A 21460-nucleotide genomic window follows, 5' to 3' on the forward strand; every position below is an offset into this window, starting at 1 on the left:
TTAATGGGGTGAAGTAGTTGGTTGATGGTGGAGAACACCAATCTGGGATGATTTTGCTGTTGGTGAGTGAGGGAAGAGTAATAATGAGTCTTGGCCCGAGAGAGAGCTGCTTAATAGGACCTCACATGGTCTTTATATGCCTCAAGGTGGACAGTGAGATCAGACCTTTTGTAGAGCCTCTCAAGTCGGTGGCCAGTGGTCTTTAGGTTACAGAGATGCGAGGTGAACCATGAGGCAGGGAAGGTAAAAGAGGCGGCCCGAGTTTTATGGTGGACAAGACAGTTGAGGCTGCTAGATACGGCCGCATTATAATGGTTAACAAGTGTGTCAACCATGTTGATGGGTGGGTCTGAAGCCAAGTGGGTTGCGATCAGATTGTTCAGGGCCAATGTACTGACAGCCTTAAACTTCCTGTATGGTATGCAATGGTACATTAAGTGCGCAGCCTAGGTACAGGAACAATAACAGAAAAGTACACACCAAGATAGTCAGAAACAGCAAGGTTCAAGCACTTCAGATTGGAAGTGGTAGTGTCGGAGGAGATAACTAGATCCAGCGTGTGACAACAACAACAATAGCAACAAACTTTATTTATATAGCACATTTAAAAACCAGTGGTGTACGAAAGTGCTTAACAAGAGGGTAAGATGAAGTAACAGGGAAGGATGAAAGCTATGGCAAAGTACCAAACATGCTAGCAGGATAAATGGCATTAAAAACACAGAAGCAAAAGAAATGCATATAAAAGCATAAAAGAACAATATGTGTAAAGGATAAACAGTCAAAAATGTAAAAAATGATTAAAATAGTTAAGAATAGACCGAAGATAAAAATAAGCATTAAACTAACTAACAAACAAGCATTAAATGGTAGAAAAGGCGAGGCTAAATAAGTGGGTTTTTAACCGCAATTTGAAGGATTGAATGGAATCAGACTCGTGGATAACAATGGGGATGTTATTCCATAGATCGGGTGCAGCCAAGGCAAACGCTCGGTCACCTCTATAGTCTTCAGCCGGGATCTCGGCTGTACCAAAAGTGACCGAGAAGATGATCTTACTTGGCGCTATATTGTTAATAACTCGTAAGGTGAGCAGCAGGATTTTGAATTGAATGCGATACTTAACGGGAAGCCAATGCAAGTCGGCAAGGACAGGGGTGATAGAGACACGCCGCCCACTACCAGTAAGGCGACAAGCGGCTGCATTCTGAACAATTTGCAGTCTATGGAGAAGAGTAGAGTTAAGACCAAAGTAAAGGGAGTTGCAATAATCCAACCTAAATTTCACAAAGGCGTGGATAAGCTTTTCCAGGTCTCTGCGGGACATAATGTCTGGCCTTGCTAATAAGACGCAATTGATGGAAGCAAGTTTTGACAACAGAAGACACTTGTTTGTTGAGATTAAAAGAGCTATCCAAAAACCCCCCCAGGTCACTAAGAGTGCCGGTGAGGAAACTATCAGAGGAACCAGAGGCACCACAGAGTTGGCCACGAGGGATACTACTGTCAAACACGATGATTTCAGTTTTCCTGTCATTTAGGATGAGAGAGTTACCTGCGAGCCAATTTTTGACCTCGCGCATGCACTCACGAAAACCGTGCAAAGACATAAAAAGTCCCACCTAACTCAGAGGTAACTGATGATCCTTTTAATATACTATGTGAAAGAGAGAGTCCAGAAGTCACAGAAGTGTCATTGGCGGACAAAGACCTACTGGAGTCGACATACAGTAAATGTTTAAGTCACCAATTAGGAGTGAGGCTGGAGACAAAGAGCAAAGAGAGGTGAAAATCTCAGACAACTATGACATGACCACAGTACAAACTTTATGGGAGCGGTAGATGAAGATAACCTGGAGCTGTGTTGGCACAGCCAGGGTGACATTAAAACACTCAAAATAGGTAACACACTGGATCTAGTTTTCTCCACCAACACTGCCACTTCCAATCTGAAATGCCTGAACCTTGCTGTTTCTGACCATCTTTCAGTCCACATCCTCCACATGCACCTTGGACCCTTCAAAGGAAGTCGATCTTGCTGTCAGTAACGGTATGGTGGATTAGCATTGTTTTATTGTTGAGCATTCAACGGCATGAAAGATGCACTGTTTGTAGCTGATGATGAGACAGATGTGGAGGAAATGGTGCTGTCGATGCAAGCAACTTGTCTTAAGCTGCTCAACTAGTGGTAGTGGTAGTGTCATTGTTGTTGACTGGAACACCTGCCAGACAGTACAGAGAGAGCGACATTGTGCCAGTGCCTGTTAGACAGTGCAGAGGAATGTTCTGGACAGACAGCCTTATTAAAGCCTGTATTAAACCTTTTAACGATTTTTTTTAACTTCATTTGGCCTCTATCCTAGTTGTCAACCTGACGCTTTAAACCCTGTCAGGTCTAGTATTATGTTGCCGCTGGTGGAACAGTTGACATCCTTTTGAAAGGCTGATAATGTTCTGTTCATGCAGACACAGGTAAATTCAGAAGTAATATAACAGTGGAATACTGGGCTAGCAGGCATTGTACAATTGATTATTGAATGTGCAACAAATTAACACGAGAAGTAATATGACTGCATTCCAGCAGCTATGAATCCCATATTTGGGCCATAGAAATGCTACTTCATAGAACCATGCCCAATATTGCACCACTTATCTTCTTGTTACTCAAATAAAATATCTAACCCCCTAAAATGTTTCGAAGCCAGACCAGGCTATTGTTGCATTTTGGTCTGTGAGTCCAGTCACCTTTCCATGGAAAGGTCATAATCAGTGTTCTAATCTTATAATTTTTTTCACCCGGTGAGATTTTTGGACACCCTAGTGACAAGGAAGTTGAATAGTCCAGCTTAGAATTTATAAACCAGAAACATCCTCTGACACATGTTTCTGATTTTGGCATTATGGTGCTCATGAAAGAAGTCAATCTTAATTATTATTATTATTATTATTATTATTATTATTATTATTATCATTATTTAAAGGACACTTTATTGGTCAAAACGACTACAAGCTTCCTCAAGCAGTACAAGATGCCATGGTAATGCCATTTACTGTAAGTATCTGGTTAGGCACTCTTTCTGAGAATTCTAGATGCCAAATATGATAATTTCAGTTTTGTCCTAATTTCAATGTCCAGAGTTAAACATCATTAAGACCTTTATGGCCTTAGAGCATCCTTGTAGTTTTTTTTGTGTCATCTGGGATTTATAGATGAATTTATAAAGATAACTGGGTATAATTGAATAGCATCTTACATGTATGTGGTGTTTTCTGATAGTATTAAATAAGGTAATAAGAAAACCATCGATCCTTGCACAGAACCCTGTTGAACACCATGATTAACTGTTTGTCTGAGAAATACTCATTAAATTTACCAACTGAATCTATCAGAAATGATTAAAACAAGTGCTATGTATTTCTTTTATTGCTCAAGGTATATTGTAGTCTTTAGCAAAATGTTATGATTAACTGCAGTGAATACTACACTGAGGGCTAGCAGGACAAACACAAAGATGAGTCCACTGTCAGAAGCCATGCAAGGATACGTTGAGGACAAGTTTAAATCAGGACTAAAACAAAAATAAACTGTTCCTCTGCAATCATCATATAGCTGATACACAATTCTTTCAAGAGTTTAAGTTACAAAAGCCTCATCTTTTCCATATTGTCTTACACTTTAAACATTAGCAACTTTCAGATCCATTACAGCACATCAAAAATTGAAAAGGGTAGAAATATCTATGTGAAAAGCTCTGGTCGCAGACTTATTCATCAGTGTATTATAGAAACCTCACTACAGACAGCACTGCAATTGTTACCCAACCAAATATGTACTCTACTTAGTGTGTGTTTGTGTATGTGTGTGTGTATTTACAGCTGAAAGCAGATGATGTGGACAGTCAGCTGAATGGAGCCGTCCTCTACTCCATTGTCAGTGGAGACAGACACAACCAGTTCCTCATTGACCCACTCAGTGGAGTCATCAAGGTCAACAAGCAACTGGACCGTGAGACTGTGAGGACACACTTCTACATAGAAAAACATCCACTTATCCTCTGTGCAGTTTGGTTTGGTGAAATTACTGGAGACAGACCAATTGCGTCATTCATTATTCCTTATTGGGTCTGTATAGATTATGATGTAGGCTATGTGATTGGCTGACACCATTACCTGTTTTTTTATACTTGTATTTGTGTACTCTACAGTTTGACTCCCCAAACAACAGTTAGCTGTTGAGTTTCTGTCTATGAGTTGAGCCTGTCGTGGCAGATGGACACCCCCCAAGCCTGATTCTGCCACAGGTTTCTTCCTGTTAAAAGGGAGTTTATCCTTCCCACTGTCACCAAACCGCTTGCTGATTCTTGGTGTTTTCTCTGTATTGTTGTAGAAACTTTGCCTTACAATACGAAACGCCTTGAGGTGACTGTTGGGATTTTGCACTATATATATATATATATATAATTGAAATTAAATAATTGAATCTTACTTCTTGCTACAATGGACAGTTAAAAGTCTATGGATATGTCCTTCTACATGCAGCCTGTAGTTTTCCCTCTTTTTTTGTGATCATTGAAATGCTCCAACAGTAACTTCTTTCGTCTCCTACAACCTACACTGAGTCAAGGGGGGCATCAGGGTCTGCCCCTGCGGAAATCCACTACTAGCTCCTTGATTTTCCTCGCATTGATCAGGAGATGGTTCCGCCGGCACCTGTCCACAAAATCCTGAATCCACTGTCTGTACACTGCTTGACTCATCTGTGATGAGTCCTCAGGGAACTTTTTTAGATGGCAGCCTAGACGGTTGATGGAGAAGTCTGGAGTGTAGAGAGTGAACAGGAATCGTGCTAGCACAGTTCTTTGCAGGGCACCCCGTACTGCAGACCAGGCTGTCAGTGATACAGCCCTGTGTCCTCACATACTGTGGGCAGCCAGTGAGTCCAGTATCAACTGGGACAGTAAGTGGTCTGCTCCTGACAGCCCCAGTATGTCCCTCAGAAGTCCATGCTGGATGGTGTCCTCACAGTGCTTCCAGTCTTCTCCAGGTGGGTCAAAGCTCAGTGCAGGAGATAGATGATGGCATCATCCACCCCGATGCTAGGCTGTACCACACAGGAGGTCTTTCACACCCGTGGTACTTTCCCTAGCTTCAGGCTAATGTTGAAAATGTATCCCATGATGCCACACAGTTGGTCTATGCAGTACCTCAGGAGCCTGGGGCTGTGATTTGGACCTGCAGCATTTCGCATCTTGATTAGGGCGATCGTGGCTCAAGAGTTGGGAGTTCGCCTTGTAATCGGAAGGTTGCCGGTTCAAGCCCCGGTTCGAGCCCCGGCTTGGACAGTCTCGGTCGTTGTGTCCTTGGGCAAGACACTTCATCCGTTGCCTACAGGCCCGATGGCGCCTGTGTCCGGCAACCTCGCCTCTGTCAGTGCACCCCAGCTACAATGTAGCTTGCCATCACCAGTGTGTGAATGTGTGTGTGAATGGGTGGATGACTGGTTGTGTAAAGTGCTTTGGGGTCCTTAGGGACTAGAAAAGCGCTATACAAATACAGGCCATTTACCATTTGATCTTCTCCAGCTTGTTCCTTACATGAAGTGTTGAAAGGGACAGGATAGTGGTAGGGGAGGGGAGCTGTGAGTATTTTGAAGCTGAGGACTGAGAGGTGTGCAGTCATGGAAGAAAAGCAGGCACTGGTCAAAAATAGGGCATTTGCAGAAGAAGTGATTGGGCTGGAGGAGGGATGAGTGTCTGGTCAAACCTGCTGAAAAACTGGTTCAGGTCATTCACCTACCCTAAATCTTGTTGAGGAAAAGTTGAACCTGGAACCTCCATGGCCGTTTTCCAAGACAACATAATAATAATGTATACTTTATTGATCCCTATGGGGAAATTACTCTCTCTGCATTTAACCCATGTATTCAGTGAAGCAGTGGGCAGCCACTAATCAGGTGCCCGGGGAGCAGTGTGTAGGGACGGTACCCTACTCAGGGGTACCTCAGGCTAGCCGTTCAGTGGATTCGAACCTCTGACCTTCCAACTATGGGGCGGCCACGCTACCTACTGAGCTATTCCTGCCCCCAACATGAAGTACCCTTTGAAGTTCTAGTAGAAGACATGAATGCAGCATTACTTACAATCCCTGCTGCAACGATCATCGAAAACCAACACTACGACACTACGGCAGCAGTGATCGTAGAGATGCTTGGCTATAAAATGATCAGCCAGAAGAAGCAGTACACCCATGGAGTACTAGTGGCAAAGATCAAAGCAGTATGGAAGGAAGTTAATCAACAATCGGAGCTGCAGAAAGCTGTGATGAAGAAAGTCATACCTAAGATGTACAGCAAGCTATCTATACCTGAGGCCTTGGACACTGCCAAGCAAAGACTCACAGCATTGGGCAGCCACTTGAAGAGGTATACCAGAGAGATAGAAGGCAAGGGAATAAATCAGCTGTACACTACTGAACCATCCAAGGTGTACTCTGTGGTAGGATAACAATATGAGAAGAACCTCAAGGCTGGAGACAGAGCAATACTGGAAGAATATAGGATAAAGGCTAGTGGCTCTAAGAACAGAACACAGCTACCTCCCTGAACAGGATCTTGTAACAGTCACAGTTGCAGACACTTAAGAAAGTCTCCAAAAGTTGATTCTGTTCATCTGGACGTAGCGTTTTCAGTGGGAGAAACGTTTCGTCACTCATCCAAGTGACTTCTTCAGTCTCAGCTGACTGCAGGTTTCCCCAATCTTATAAACAGTACATTTGCATAATGACTGAAACCAGCCCACTGAAGGAACAATGGGCTGGGAGGTCACCTTCATCATAATTATGCAAATTCTCATGACCATTGATCAACAACCACTGATCAATGGCTACGAGTACCATTCACAGAGAGTTGGGGAATGGCTGCAAACACAGCATTGTAAGATGGTGAAAGATGTACCCTTAAGCCCCCTCCTCGATTCAGCGATGGTCTTTCCCTTTTCATGTAAATGGCCTCCTTGACTCCGCACTCAAACCAGCGTCCGTCCCTGTCTAGGATGTGTACATCCTCATCATTGAAAGAGTGTCCACTGGCCTGTAGGTCCTGGCAGAGTCAGGACCTACTGCAGAGTCCTGGCCTGACGAGGCAGCTCTTCTGTGTTGTGCCATCCGCTTCGCCAGAGGTTGTTTGGTTTCCCCTATGTACAAATCCTGGCAATCCTCCTGGCACTTAACAGTGTACACTATGTTACTCTGTTTGTGTCGAGGGACCTGATCCTTGGGGTGGACCAATTTTTGGCGCAGTGTGTTTTGGGGTTTAAAAGCCACAGAGACATGGTGCTTAGAAAAAATGCATCTCAATTGTTCCGACACATACGGGATCACTACAGGTTTTCGCTTAGTCAGCGGTTGTCCTTCTCGGCTGTAGCTTTCTTTTGGTGCCTTCCCAGCTTTGACAAAAGTCCAGTTGGGATAACTACGTTTACTCACGGCCTTCTTGATGTGATGTTCTTCTGCTTCCCTGGCCGCTGTGTCTGTGGTGATGGTGTTCGCTCTGTGTTGTAGCGTCCTACAACACAGTTTATGCTCCAGTGGATGATGAGAGTCAAAACCTTAAATACTGATCCATATGCGTAAGTTTCCGGTACACATTAGCTTTTAGATGTCCCCCATTACTGATGGAAATCTCACAGTCTAAGAAGGCTAGCCTGCCACTTTTCATATCCTCCCTGGTGAATTTGATATGTTGGTCCACCGAGTTAATGTGATCTGTGAATTCTGGAACATTCTGAGATTTGATTTTCACCCAGGTGTCATCCACATACCTGAACCAATGACTTGGTGGTGTTCCAGGGTAGGATAGCAAAGCCCTCTTTTCCACTTCTTCCATGTACAAATTAACCACGATGGGTGAAACTGGGGAGCCCATGGCACGCCCATGTTTCTGCCTGTAGTACTGACCCTTGTATGTGAAATAGGTGGAATAAACACACAGTTCAAACACACTTGGTTGGCTCTGAGAGTGGTCCTGTTGCTGAGGTTGGGGTCATCCTGTAATCTCTTACGAACTACCTCCAACGCTTCCGTGACTGGGATGCAAGTGAAGAGAGATGTAACATCGTATGAGACTATGGTTTCATCTGCCTCCATAATGACATCTCTCACCTTCTCAACAAATTTCAAGGTGTTCTGGATGTGGGGTTCAGAGCTGCCTGGGTGAAATGAAGGCACCGTTCCAAAAGTAAACACACTCGGTCAATGCTGAGAGTGGTCCTGTTGCTGAGGTTGGGGTCATCCTGTAATCTCTTACGAACTACTTCCAACGTTTCCGTGACTGGGATGCAAGTGAAGAGAGATGTAACATCGTACGAGACTATGGTTCAAAATCCAACGTGTTCTGGATGTGGTGTTCAGAGCTGCCTACCAGCGGGTTGAGGATCGAAGCCAGAAATGTAGAGATGTTATAGGCAGTCAGCTGAGACTGAAGAAGTCACTTGGATGAGTGACGAAACATTTCTCCCACTGAAAACGCTACGTCCAGATGAACAGAATCAACTTTTGGAGATTTACTTACCTGGATGATTGAGAATGCATCAAGACACTTAAGAAAGGGTCTCCAGTATTATAAGGTGGACAGCACCAGGGCCTGTTACACTGCTACATGTTGTTTGGTGACATGCTGCAATACTAAAACGCAAAGAATGTGTGTTTCATTCATATTATGTCAGTGGTTGAATGGCAATAAAGCTGAGTCTGGGCCCGAAAAAAATTAAATAAAAACATGATAACTTTGATGCAGTCAGGTGAAAACTTGTTTTCACAGATTTTTGCTTATGCTGCCAGTGCTGTCTGTTCTGTATCTATACAGTTATCATACATACATGAACAGACAATGCCAGAAAAAAAATAGCTGTGTTAATTTGTTCCATACCTGCAGAGTCTTAGCTTTCATGGTCATCCATCTTTAACATTAAAAAAAGCCTATTGCCAGCTGATTAGCTAACTATGAGCTGGTTTGTTATGGATTGGATCCATCACCATATTGTACTTAATTTATTTGAATAAAAAACACATGCACAAAGCGGTTCTGAATTTGAGCTGTATAATGTGTTGCATCAAAATGAAGGAAGACATGACTCTTTCTGACATCTTAGCTCTTTTCTCACCCTTCTTTATCTTCCCTTGTTTCTTCTTCATCTTCTTCTCCTCTGCAGTGGTTTAAGATTTCAGAAATGTTAAAATTCTTATTATAAAGTATTAATGAGGGCAGGCTGTTTGAGCATGCTCAGAAAGGGAGTGCATGGGTGTGTGTAGGATCAAAGCTTTTGGCGTTCTGGTGAAAGTGTGAAAGAGATCTTAACAGAACGCAGAACCTTTACAAAGTCGAGGACCCTGAGGATGTATGCTAAGCACGTGGAAGGAGTCTGGTGACTAGTAAGTGTCAGTACCACAGTCCAGGATGAGGCAACCAACATCCATGAATACATCAGGCCCCAACCGACCGCGGGCTCAGTGAATACCTCAGGCAGCAGAAACCCAAGAAAGAGGAAGAAGAGGAGGAACCAACATTGAAGGACAGACCCCTGCATATCCAGAAGTCCTGCCAGTGGCTGGACAAAGCTGGACTAATCATGGCAGCACAGGTACAAGCTCTGAGCACAAGATCCATAGAGGCTGAGGTCTGTCACACCAGGCGAAACCCCAGGTGCAGGCTGTGTAAAGATGCCCCTGAGACAATTCAGCATATAACAGCATTGTGCAAGATGCTAGCAGGCAGGGCATACATGGAATGCCGTAACCAAGTGGCTGGCATAGTATACAGAAATATCTGTGTTGAATATGGCCTGGAAGTCCCGAGGTTAAAATGGGAGATGCCCCCAAGGGTGGTGGAGGATGACCGAGCTAAGATCCTGTGGGACTTCCAGATACAGACGGACAAAATGGTGATGGCTAACCAACTGGACATAGTGGTGGTAGACAAACAGAAGAAGACGGCCATAGTGATAGACATAGTGGTTCCGAATGACAGTAACATCAGGAAGAAGGAACACAAGAAGCTCGAGAAATACCAAGGGCTCAGAGAAGAGCTGGAGAAGATGTGGAGGGTGAAGGTAACAGTAGTCCCAGTGGTAATCGGAGCACTAGGTGCGGTGACTCCCAAACTAGGCGAGTGACTCCAGCAGATCCCAGGAACAACATCGAAGATCTCTGTCTGGAAGAGCTCAGTCATAGGAACAGCTAAGACACTGCGCAAGACCCTCAAGCTCCTATATATATATATATATATATATATATATATATATATATATATATATATATATATATATATATATATATATATGAGAGAGAGAGAGAGAGATATGTTGTGGCTTATAAGTACAGTCCATTTAAAAATCACACCTCGAAATATATACTGAAATTGTTGATTCGTACAACTGTTTGGAGCCCATAAAATTGGGGAAAAATAACAGGATTGATCAATACTATTTCTTTCGCTGTGAGGAGGCGATTGGCTCCAACAGAGCTTTGACCACACTCCGAAGGAGGCTATGGACAAGGCTATGGACCATTTTCCACAGCTCAACTGGCTGCTACTGCAAGGTTAATTGTGTTAATCCCAGAACCAGCACAGCTGCACTCGGCTTAGTCACTGGTGGACACCGGAGATGAAGGGAGCCGCCAGTCCTGAAGGAGTCTAATCATGAAGGAGTCTTAGCAGGCCTGTGGGACTTCAGAGGCAGCAGACAGGTACTGGCAGACCCAGGGGAGTGCAGCTGTGCTAGTGGCTGATGGAAAAACTCTGGTGTGGCAGGAGTTTGGAGACTCTTGGTTGCCTTCAAAGCGGTTCTAGCAAATCGTCAGACAACTGAGAAGGGGAAAGCAGTATTCTAAACACACTGTACAGTGGTGCTGACCTTGACAGGGGATTTAGTCAGGTGGTGGAACGAACACGTTCAGGATCTACTCAATCCAATAGTCACACCTTCTATAGTGGAATTTTGTTTTTCATTATTTTTATTTCATTATTGGTTTTTGTAGATGATGTGTTCTGTTGGTTTCATCTAGCTTGCACCGGAACAGTTTTTAGCTGAGTATGAAGCAGTGGGGATAAAAAGTAGCACCTTCAAGTCCAGCCAAAAATGGGTTGAGTGATTTCCTGATCGAGTACAAATAAATAAATTCATATTAAAAAAATGTTGAATAATAGATTTTCTTTTGGTGTGAAATTTGTAAATGTGTCCAAATCTGCTCATGTCCCTAGTTATACCTAGGCATGGCTCAAAAAGTAGAGGTAAAGACACTTATAGTCAAGAAGAAAAGGCCAGATTTGAATTCCATTGAAATGTTTGGGAATTTGAAACTAGCTGAATGAAAAATGAAAACTTCACTGTGCTGCTACAAAAGAGGATTTTCTGGCTTCACCATTAGGCGCCAATGCTTCATTCCTGATTTGTCTGGATATCTTCTGTTGTCTCTTTCCTTGTAGGTTCCCAGCTACTCACTTGCCATAAGAGCTTTGGATAGTGGAACCCCTGCCATGTCCTCCACTGTGATGGTAAACATAGACATTTCTGACATCAATGATAATCCACCCACCTTTTCACCGGCCAACCTCTCTGCTGTCATACAGGTAATCTTAATAATCCTCACAATCTTCAGTTGAACCCAAATATAACAATATCATGTAATAATTCAGGTGAACTATAGTACTTAAATTCCTAAGTCAGTGCTTTAAGTACGCCTGTCCCCTCCCCTATATCAGCATCTCTAAAAATTAGTCAGTGAAAAAAAGGAAAGCTTACAGTTGCTGTGAAATCTGATATTGCAACACAGGCCAAGCATACAAAAAAAATTCTCATCTCTATTTATAACTGTTATGAGCACAGATACCTACTTCATTTTATTTTGTCATGTTTCTCATGAAGAATGACATTATGAATGACCCTTGAACCTGAAATAGTCTATTAAAAGACTATACTTGACTATATTTGTTTTATTCTGCTGGAATGTTGATTACACTCCTGTAGATTCTTTTTCAGATGTGTATTTTTCATTTTATTTTAATTTTAATAAGATTTAAATTCAGATTAGGAATTATGACTGAACGTAAAATGCATATAATGATTCATCATCTTGGCTTCCCTTGACCAGGAAAACAAGCCAATTGGTACCAGTGTCCTGCAGTTGTCAGTCATTGATGAGGACTCCTCTCAAAATGGCCCACCCTTCGACTTCCGTATCTTATTGGGAAATGAAGGGAGGGAGTTTGTGTTGGAAAAAGATGGGACACTAGTAGCCAATCAAGTATTCAGAAGGGACCTGGCAACAGAATATGTAATTCAGATACAGGTAGAGTCAAACTGTTGCTTACACCACACAAAGTTTTTTCAGTCATTCTTCTCTACTGTCATACTATTGTAAAAGATAGTGTTCTAAGTTTTAAGCAGTGATGGGAATAACAGCGTTACAATTACTGACAAACAGCGTTTTTCAGTAATGAGTAATCTAACTAATTACAATTTCTATCGTTACAACGCCGTTACCGTTACGAAGAAGAAAATAAGGTGCGGTCGCGTTACTATTTTTCAGCAAACAGACGGTTGAAGCTGTGTTCAGCTTGCCGCACCTTATATCAGTTGCACGGAAGTAGCTGTCTACGTAAGTAATCTGTACGCTACAGCTTTAAGCAGCTGCTTAAAGTAGTCGTGGTAAGCCAATCACATGACTACTTCAAGATGACAAAGCAACAAGGTGATATATATACCAGTTTTTAAATTGTGTTGATAGGCCACGTAAAACCAGAGTCATGATAAACAATATATACACAGCGTTTTTTCCTGAATAATTTTGTCACGTTTAACGTCTAAGGACAGCGCCAGCAAGCACTCTCTGCTTATGACCAAAAAACAAAAACAAAAAAAACCCCTGCCCTTTGGTCTTGGTGGAAAAATGCACCATGCCGACCAATCAAAAATGATATGCAGGGCTCACAAAATCGCTAGCCCGACGTCCCGGGGCTAACGATTTTTCCAGTCGGGCTACCAAAATCTATCTCTGCCCTGCCCGTCGGGCTATCATAGGAAGGAAAAATATATGTCAATGCTTTTGCATTCTTTCGGAAATGTAGCTGGGTAATTATGTCAGTGAGCCACTGTCAATATGTGACATATTGAAATCTCGTTTGAATTTGCGCTTGTTTTTTGCTTTCACTTTGCAATCGCGCGAACTGTGTATAGAGAGCGACAGTACTGATTGGTGAGTGACTATAATTTGCGCACCAATTCCTCTGACATCGTCTTATCAATCGTTAACTTACTATGCAAACATGACAAGTGAAATCTCCCGCAGCAAACTTAAACATGTGAGAGGTTGATCGCGCAGAGAATCGCTGAGCGTTATGTGAGTGCGTGTGTAAAAGCAGCAGGATATATATTTTAGTTCTGCTGAGCCAAATAAGACAGGTCAGGGTGAAGAAGTGACAGCCAAAGAAAAGCTTACCACAAAACGGAAAAGTTATGACAAATCAGACTACAAGGCAAAAAGAAAGTGCAGCTTTATGGTTTCATGGACAAAAGAATTTCTGTGGCTGCAATATGACAAGCTAAATAATAACCAGGGGTGCACATAAGTGGTCCGCAGGTGCGCATTCGCTGCCAAAATAAAAAACGTGCACAAGATAAGAAGTTGCAACGCGTGTTTGCATACATAGGATTTTCTGGAGGAGGACAGACATTTGTTTAGAACTCTTAAAGATGTCGAAGAAGCAAGGTCCTTTTGGTGTTCCTCCACCTCCAAAGAAATGTCAGAAGGAGTCCGAACCACAAAAGAAGCGCGTATTCTCGGAAAAGTGGTTGCAGGAGGTGAGCTGGCTTCAAACAAATGATGAACGCACAGAGATGTGGTGCAGGATGTGCCGTGAAAATCCCACTCTAGCGGACAAAAACAGTGCCTTTTATATGGACGCAAACTCGCGTTGCAACTTCTTATCTGGTGCGCGTCTTTTATTTTGACAGCGAATGCGCACATGCGGACCACTTATGTGCACCCGTGTAAATAACATAATGTTCTGCCGGGTGTGTTGTTGGTTTTCCCTTGACAAGCGCCTTTGTTACTGGGACCAGTAATTTTAAGAAAGGCCCCCATTAGAACCAAACAAAACATCAATCAAAAAATTGCTATCTTTTTTATTCGAAGGGCTACCAGGGATTTTGAAATTTTGCGAGCCCTGATATGGCAACATGACATTTGGTTGTTTAGGAAGAGGGGGAAGTTTTAGGAGCGACGGCGAGAAAGAGAGAGAGAGAGAGAGAGAGAAAGAGAGAAAGACAGCAGAAAAAGAGAGAGTGCAAGTTTTGAGATGTGAGAGATTTGTAACATTTAGCATGTTTGGAGTGTGTAGTTAATGTGTTGTCTTTTGTAGTTAGTGTGTAGTGTTGTGGATAGTTTTGTGTTGTGTGTCAGAACATTGAGGCGACTGCTGTCTCCAGGTAGAGAATAGGAGTGATACACCTGCTGCTGTCAGACCTGCAGGTATCAGGCTGTGATGTTCTCCTTTATAGTGGACAGAAATAATTTGTGTGGCATCTTATTGAATGGAGAACAGCTGATGGTTATGTAAATAGTTTGAAGTGGTTATTTAAAAAAGGGGTAAAAGGTAAATGGCTGCAAATAGCTTTGTTGTTTGCAAAACTTGTGCATATGATTTTAAAATTGGCAATTTATATTTGCATTTAAAGTTATGAAATATGGTTCATTAAACATGTTTGTGGTTGTTACAGTAAAAAATATAACTTTTTCTACTCGGATTTTATGTTTTTTGTCTGATTTTAGATCAATTGTGTTAATACAGCATGTCAAAATGAAAATGTAACTGTAAATTCAGACACATTAGGTCGTGCTGAAAAGAATGATACCAAACAAGGCAAAGCTTTTAAAGGTGAAATGTAGAGGGAAAATCAAAAGCAGTTAAAAATGGGCAATTATACCCTGGACCCCAGAGGGTTAAACATTTTATTTAAAGTAATTAATTACTTTTAGAATATTGTAACTCAGTTACTTTTTTTTTTTGAAGTAACTAGTAACTGTAATTAATTACTTTTTCAAAGTAACTTGCCCAACACTGGTTTTAAGTTCAGCCTTTTCTGTCTTTTGTCTATATGTCTACTGCTATTGTTAAAAAGGTAGAAATGTCAAAAAATATATTTTTGAGATATCCTCATTTAAAAAAGCTAAAGTAAAAGAAAGGTTGCATATTTCAAATATCTTTTAATCTAGTTTATACTTTTAATATTTTTCATTGGTTGTTTTTCTACTTCTAACTTCTGATCTGACTTTTCCTGCAGGTGACAGATTCGGGGAAGCCTCCTTTGTCATCCTCCTCCATACTCACAATCAGGGTGATTGAGGAGAGCCTCCATCGACCAGTAGCAGTACCACTGGACATTCATATTGTTACTATGGAGGATGAATTTCCTGGTGGTGTGATTGGTCAGCTGCATGCCACCGATGCTGACCCTTATGATGTTTTGACTTTTGGTCACGCTCCTTCAGCTCAACGTAGTCTCTTTAAGATTAGTCCTCATGATGGAAAGATCATAGCCCTGGGTGGTTTGGATGCAGGCAGGTACTTTCTTAATGCTAGTGTCAGTGATGGCCGCTTTGCTGTTCCTGTACCCGTAAGTGTGCATGTGGAGCAGGCAACACCAGACATGTTGCGTGAAGCAGTGACAGTGCGTTTTGAGAGTGTGGCACCACAAGACTTTGTGGTGTTGTACTTGAAAAGCATGTTAAATGTGCTCCAGCAGTCTGCTGCTACTCAACAGCAGGACTCACTGCATTTGCTAAGTTTGCAGCCAGTTGGAGGGACGCAACAGCTGGATATGCTCATCACCATGGAAAAAGCAGGTGGTGGATACTATAAGGCAGCCTACCTCACCCAAAAACTAAGTGCATCACGGCGAAACCTGGAGGAAGTGCTTAGAGTGTCAGCTATCCTGGATAAGAACTGTTCTGGATTAGACTGTCGTGGGGCTCAGTGCGAACAGAGCATTGTCTTGGATTCACACAATCTCGCTACATATAGTAACCCACGGGTCAGCTTTGTCTCACCTCGCTTTCACCGGACCTCACGCTGTACATGCAATGGTAAATCAGAATTGTTTTTCTTTGCAGTCTTGCCTTAGACTACATGTAAGATACCTTTTTTGTGTATAGCGCTTTGTGACTGGTAAAGTAAATTAAAGTAATTTTATCCAGTTGCACTGCAGCTTAAGTTAAGTGGAGTGAGTTGGGTACTTGCTAAACTCCCCTTGCTGTCTTTGTTTCTTCTATTTTAATAGTGTCTTACTGTGAGTTTCATTAGGATAGTTTCTCAATAGTTTCTTACTTTCTGTCCCTGTGTTTTGTGTGCATGTGTGTATGTATGACAGATGACAGCTGTTCTGTCCTGTCAGAACAATGCGAGGACCAACCCTGTCCACCAGACATGCAGTGTGTTTCAATAGAGGCCAATAGAGGGCGTTATGCATGCCAGTGTCCACAAGGCAAACTTGGAGAGTGTGCAGGTACATATGTCAGCAATAGAGAAACAATCCAAAGTCAGCATGAAAGTAAAAAATGCAAGAACAACAAGTAAAAAACTAACTGTAATGTAACTCTAGAGTAATGTCTAACATTTGTTGTTGTTATTTTTGGTGCAGGACATTCATCTTTGAGTTTCTCAGGTAACAGCTACATCAAGTACAGACTCTCTGGCCAGCTGCAAACAGAGTTGAAACTGAGCCTGAGGATCAGAACACTGCAGAGCCAAGGAATTATCATGTACACACACACTGAGCCCTGCACTGTGCTTAAGGTACATTCACACATATTATTGTAGTGTTTCCACCACTGCAAAGGACATTTTATTGATAGTCATTTGTTAAAAAGTAACCCATCATGTCATATCATAGCATATCATATCATTAACAGAAGCCTAAATCTTATGCTACTGAGCTCTTGAGTCGTTAAAATAGTCTAGTCTTACTACATTTAGTAAACTCTTTTAAATTGAGTTTTTCTATGCTTATGTTTTATTTGTTCATATTATCACTTTGTTTTTGTTCAAATTGATTTAAACAAATTTTACTTTTTTGTATTATCTTAAATTCAGTTTTGTTTTTACTTAAAACTTAAAAAAGTTTGTTCATATTGTATTTTATTTTACTGAGCAGCACGCCATTCCACCTATTTAAGCTATTTTTTAATGTATGTTTGTCATGTTTACCTTAGCTGCTATAATTTTATCTGTGTTTAGAACCTGTCATGCAGTTAAATCCAGGTCAAAGTGTTTCACAGGTGATTGACAAGCCAAATAAATAATGTGTCATAATAAGAAGATAAAAATAAACTGAAGAGAATAAATCATTAGATTAATTAATTATTTGATTAAATAAATGAAAATTTAAAACAATCTAAAAGCAGAGCAAGAGTGTAAGATAAGATACATGAAGATGGCGATGTGCAACGTCACAGTGGCTCTACACTCTTTTTTCCTTTTTGCGTGTTTTTTTGTTAGCGCTAATTTCACTTCTGTTTTTAAGGATATATAATATGAAAACTTTACATAAAACATCCCGCAAATATTTCAGAACAGAAGTATTCGGAAGAGAGGCGAACAGTTTAAGTCTACTGAAAACTGAAACTTTGTCTCTGTTTTAACAGAGACAGAGTGAAACTGAAAACTCACTAGATCATGACTTCAGCCTCAAACACTCCCAAACAGCCATGGCAACTCATGGTATCATCACTAAACATCTGTAGCAGTTCATGGTACAAAAGGCTGCATCATGGCATCGCTTCGAAATGCAGCAGAATGTTGTGACAGCACCACTTTGGAATGTACCCTAAACAGTCATCAATCACAAATGCCACCACGAGTTATGGCATCATCTCAAACATCTAAACATCACCCTTGAAGAGTTACAGGAGCTTGTGGCTTGACCTCTAATGGCAGGTCATAGCAACTGATGGTGTCACAACCTCAGGGGTCAGCAACCGTTAAGACCCAAAGAGCCATTTGGACCCGGTTTCCACACAAAAGAAAACACTGGGAGCCGCAAATACTTTTTGACATCTAAAATTAAGATAATACTGTATATATTGTTTTTTACTTTTATGCTTTGTGTGAACAACTAAGGTGTGTTGCTTATGAAATCCATGAAGTGCTACAGAGAAAATTAAATTTTATTTATGTAATTAACACATTTTGAACTCTTAAAGAAATCTAACAGAAGGAAAGACACCCAGCTGAACTAAAATGATCCATGTAGCAAACAAAAACTGTTGTGAGCCGCCACCCTTATATCGCCTTTGGGCTTTTGGAGCCTTGACCTGACTTTTAAAAAATAATTGGAAAAAAAGCACTATGCTGCTAAAAAATGAAAAATAGATATTTGCAAAATTCTGCCTAAATATGTATTTTACCAGGTTAATGTGTGTGGCCGGGTGCGGTCTGCAGCACCGCTGCAGGGGAGGCGGACGCACCTAAGCGGCACCCACAATCACGACTCGCCACCTTAACGTCTGTGCTATCTATGCTGTTGTTGGTATATGTCGGGCTGTAAGCTGAAAAGCTACAGCCGGCTGTATGCGTACAGCAACAGTGTGTGAAAATTGGTCAATAAAGAGATGCTGAAAAGCATGTTCATGGAAACATCGTCGGGTCTGCCGTGATATGTTTACAATGGGGCTGTACTTTCATCTTTACGCAGGACTGTAAGCTGCCATCTGTGAGGCGTGAGCGGTGTTTGTTTTTAACATAGTTCACGGTGGAGAACAGCTGCTGACAATGTGGCTCCAAAGATCCATAACTGGCCTACCTGGGGTTGAAAGTCTCGATAAATGCACGCCGTTGCGGCGGGTACACCGGCTTCCGCGAGTGTGACGCTTATTTTGAGCGATGAAAAAATAATAAAATATCATTTTATTTTTATATTACAATGTCACAACAATCTTCCAATTTAGAACTACAAGTTAAAAAAATAACTAACAGAAATAAAATACACTTCAGCTAAATACTTCTAATTTATTTTCCCAAACCACGCGGAGCCGCACTATAAGGACTAAAGAGCCACATGCGGCTCCAGAGCTGCAGGTTGCCGATCCCTGCACTACCTGTACGACTACTAGGTGCTAATACCACACTTTAGCAATTGATCCAGAGAGACAGCTAGCTCATAGGATTGCAGAACTCTCAGCAACTTTATCTCCACTGCTACTTCTCTCTATTATAAACAAAATGGTTCAACTGAGGTTACAGATTGCTACACATACTTTGAACCAGGAATGTTGCATTCTTTTAATTAGAGACCTAGCTTCACTCACTTCTATGGCTATCAAGCAAACAAGCCACACATTCCAGTGTCAGGACAGAAACTCATGACAAAAAAAAAAGACTCTAGAGCAAAAGACAGGGATTATGCATTTACATACATCTTGTATCTATGAAGCGCCTTGAGGCGACTTTTGTTGTGATTTGGCGCTATATAAATAAAATTGAATTGAATTGAATTGAACATACACAGTAAATGGCGCATAAATGCAATGAAATAACTGACTGTTAAAGACAGACTATTTTATCTTCATTTTATCCTCATGAGTTTGCAGTCAACACGACAATGTCAATGTATAGCCCACCTGATGTGAATGTTAGTATAGTTCTGATCCATCTATGAATGAAATAACCAAACAGCAAAACATGATGGAGCAGTTTATATTATAAGTCGATATTTCAGTGATAGGGCTTTAAATTATGACTCAGAAATAAGGTGGTAAATTAAGGTCGAAATAAGAAAGCAATAATATGGAAATAGCACATTAATACCACTTAATTACCAAATTAATATCCATGTAGTAGCCAACTACCGTTGATACATATTATTGACACACAGGTATAGCTGTGTAATATTACATTGAAATTCATGTAACTGGGTAATAATTGTACCAAAATAGGAACTAATATTGTGGGGGAAAAAACATGAGTATGGAGCAAAACCAGTTAGCAATAATATAGTTATATTTTGCTAACAATAGAGAATTTTTATATACTGCTTTGTGGTAGTATTTTTGTAATAATAAGGTAATATTGGTTGATGCTTTAACATATTACACTATTATTATAATATAACCCTGGAATTATTTTGAAGGTAACATTGTAACTAATATGTGAATGGTGTGACCTATAACCTATAAAAACATTTGGTAGTTTCTGTGTAATAACCAGGAAACAGGACTACAAAACCTGATGTTTCTTTCTAATTCCATGTTGAGAGCCTATTAAAGAAAACTTTAAGAAGTTATGAGTCATTATTACCATTAAAGATGAACAGTGGTTCATGTGTATTTGGACTAGTCAAGTCCAAACTGCAGTGGGATTGCTGCTAGTACTGGACTTGGTATGTGGCTTCCTACTAAAATTTTAGTGGTAAAGGCTACAAAACCTGAAAAAAAAAACTGTGATCAACCATTTTAATAGGCACACAGAGGGATCATGCATTTAGCCAGCCACAGAAAATAGCCAGCCACAGATAAGCCAAATAAATTTGCAAGGTATGCAGGTGTACCTAATATAGTAGCTGGGCACATGTAGTAGTAATGTGATAGCTGCACACTGACAAACTGTTCCCACAAAGTTGGGAGAATGAAATTGTTAAAAATGTCTTTGTATGCTTTGTATGAACCATTAGGTGGTCTTTTCACTGAAACGAAGGGACTGAGCCCAACCCCTTAAAAACATCCCCACACCACAATCCCTCCCCAAACTTTACACTTGCCACAGTGCAGTCAGACAATTACGGTTCTCCGGGCAATCCAGACTCATTCATTTGATTGCCAGACAGAGAAGTGTGATTCATTACTCTAAAGAACACCTCTCCACTGTCTAGTGGTTGCATGCTTAACCATTCTGTATCTGATGTAATGTTGGATGCAGGCCATGAAGATCTTGACACACTGTTCTTGAGCTAATCCGAAGGCCACAAGAAGTTTGGAGGACTGTAGAAATTGGCTCTGCAGAAAGTTTGCAAACTCTGCACGCTATCGATCCATTATTTCACAAATATTTGTGAATTAATCTGCATACCTAGGTGCTTGGTTGTATACACCTGTGGCCATGAATGTAACTTGAACACCTGGATCTATGATTTGGATGGGTGAGTGAATACTTTGAGCAATATAGTGAATAACCATTAAACTGGAAGAGAGATAAGCATGTGATGTGAGGTAACATAAAAAATCTCAGCCAATAGCAAAGGCAGAGAAAGAGAGGAAATTATGATTAACCAATGAAATGGTAACTTTCAAATGAATCAACTCTTTCACTCTCATTGGCTTGCACTTCTGTCAGCAGTGAAGTCAATGAGTTACCATGGTGATGGCCTTCAGTGTGTGTCTGTGTCTGGCATTTGGGCCTGTCTCTGTGAAGGGCTTG

The 21460-nt window shown here is 41.2% G+C and overlaps 1 protein-coding gene and 1 pseudogene across 5 annotated transcripts in view; both read left to right on the plus strand.

Annotated features, from left to right (window-relative positions):
• fat3a (FAT atypical cadherin 3a) overlaps positions 1 to 21460 on the plus strand; it is a 185074-nt gene that overhangs the window by 144939 nt on the left and 18675 nt on the right. For all 5 annotated transcript variants that reach the window (XM_084950510.1, XM_084950505.1, XM_084950507.1 and 2 more), the window contains 6 exons: positions 3877 to 4014; positions 11480 to 11623; positions 12145 to 12342; positions 15336 to 16137; positions 16422 to 16556; positions 16692 to 16846. In XM_084950510.1, the coding sequence (XP_084806636.1) occupies positions 3877 to 4014; positions 11480 to 11623; positions 12145 to 12342; positions 15336 to 16137; positions 16422 to 16556; positions 16692 to 16846 (1572 nt within the window). The remainder of the gene's footprint in view (positions 1 to 3876; positions 4015 to 11479; positions 11624 to 12144; positions 12343 to 15335; positions 16138 to 16421; positions 16557 to 16691; positions 16847 to 21460) is intronic.
• LOC146374284 (uncharacterized) lies at positions 4021 to 10265 on the plus strand (annotated as a pseudogene).

This window comes from Perissodus microlepis, chromosome 14, assembly GCF_051167445.1.
Source record: "Perissodus microlepis isolate ML-2025 ecotype Zambia chromosome 14, ASM5116744v1, whole genome shotgun sequence".
NCBI lineage: Eukaryota > Metazoa > Chordata > Actinopteri > Cichliformes > Cichlidae > Perissodus > Perissodus microlepis.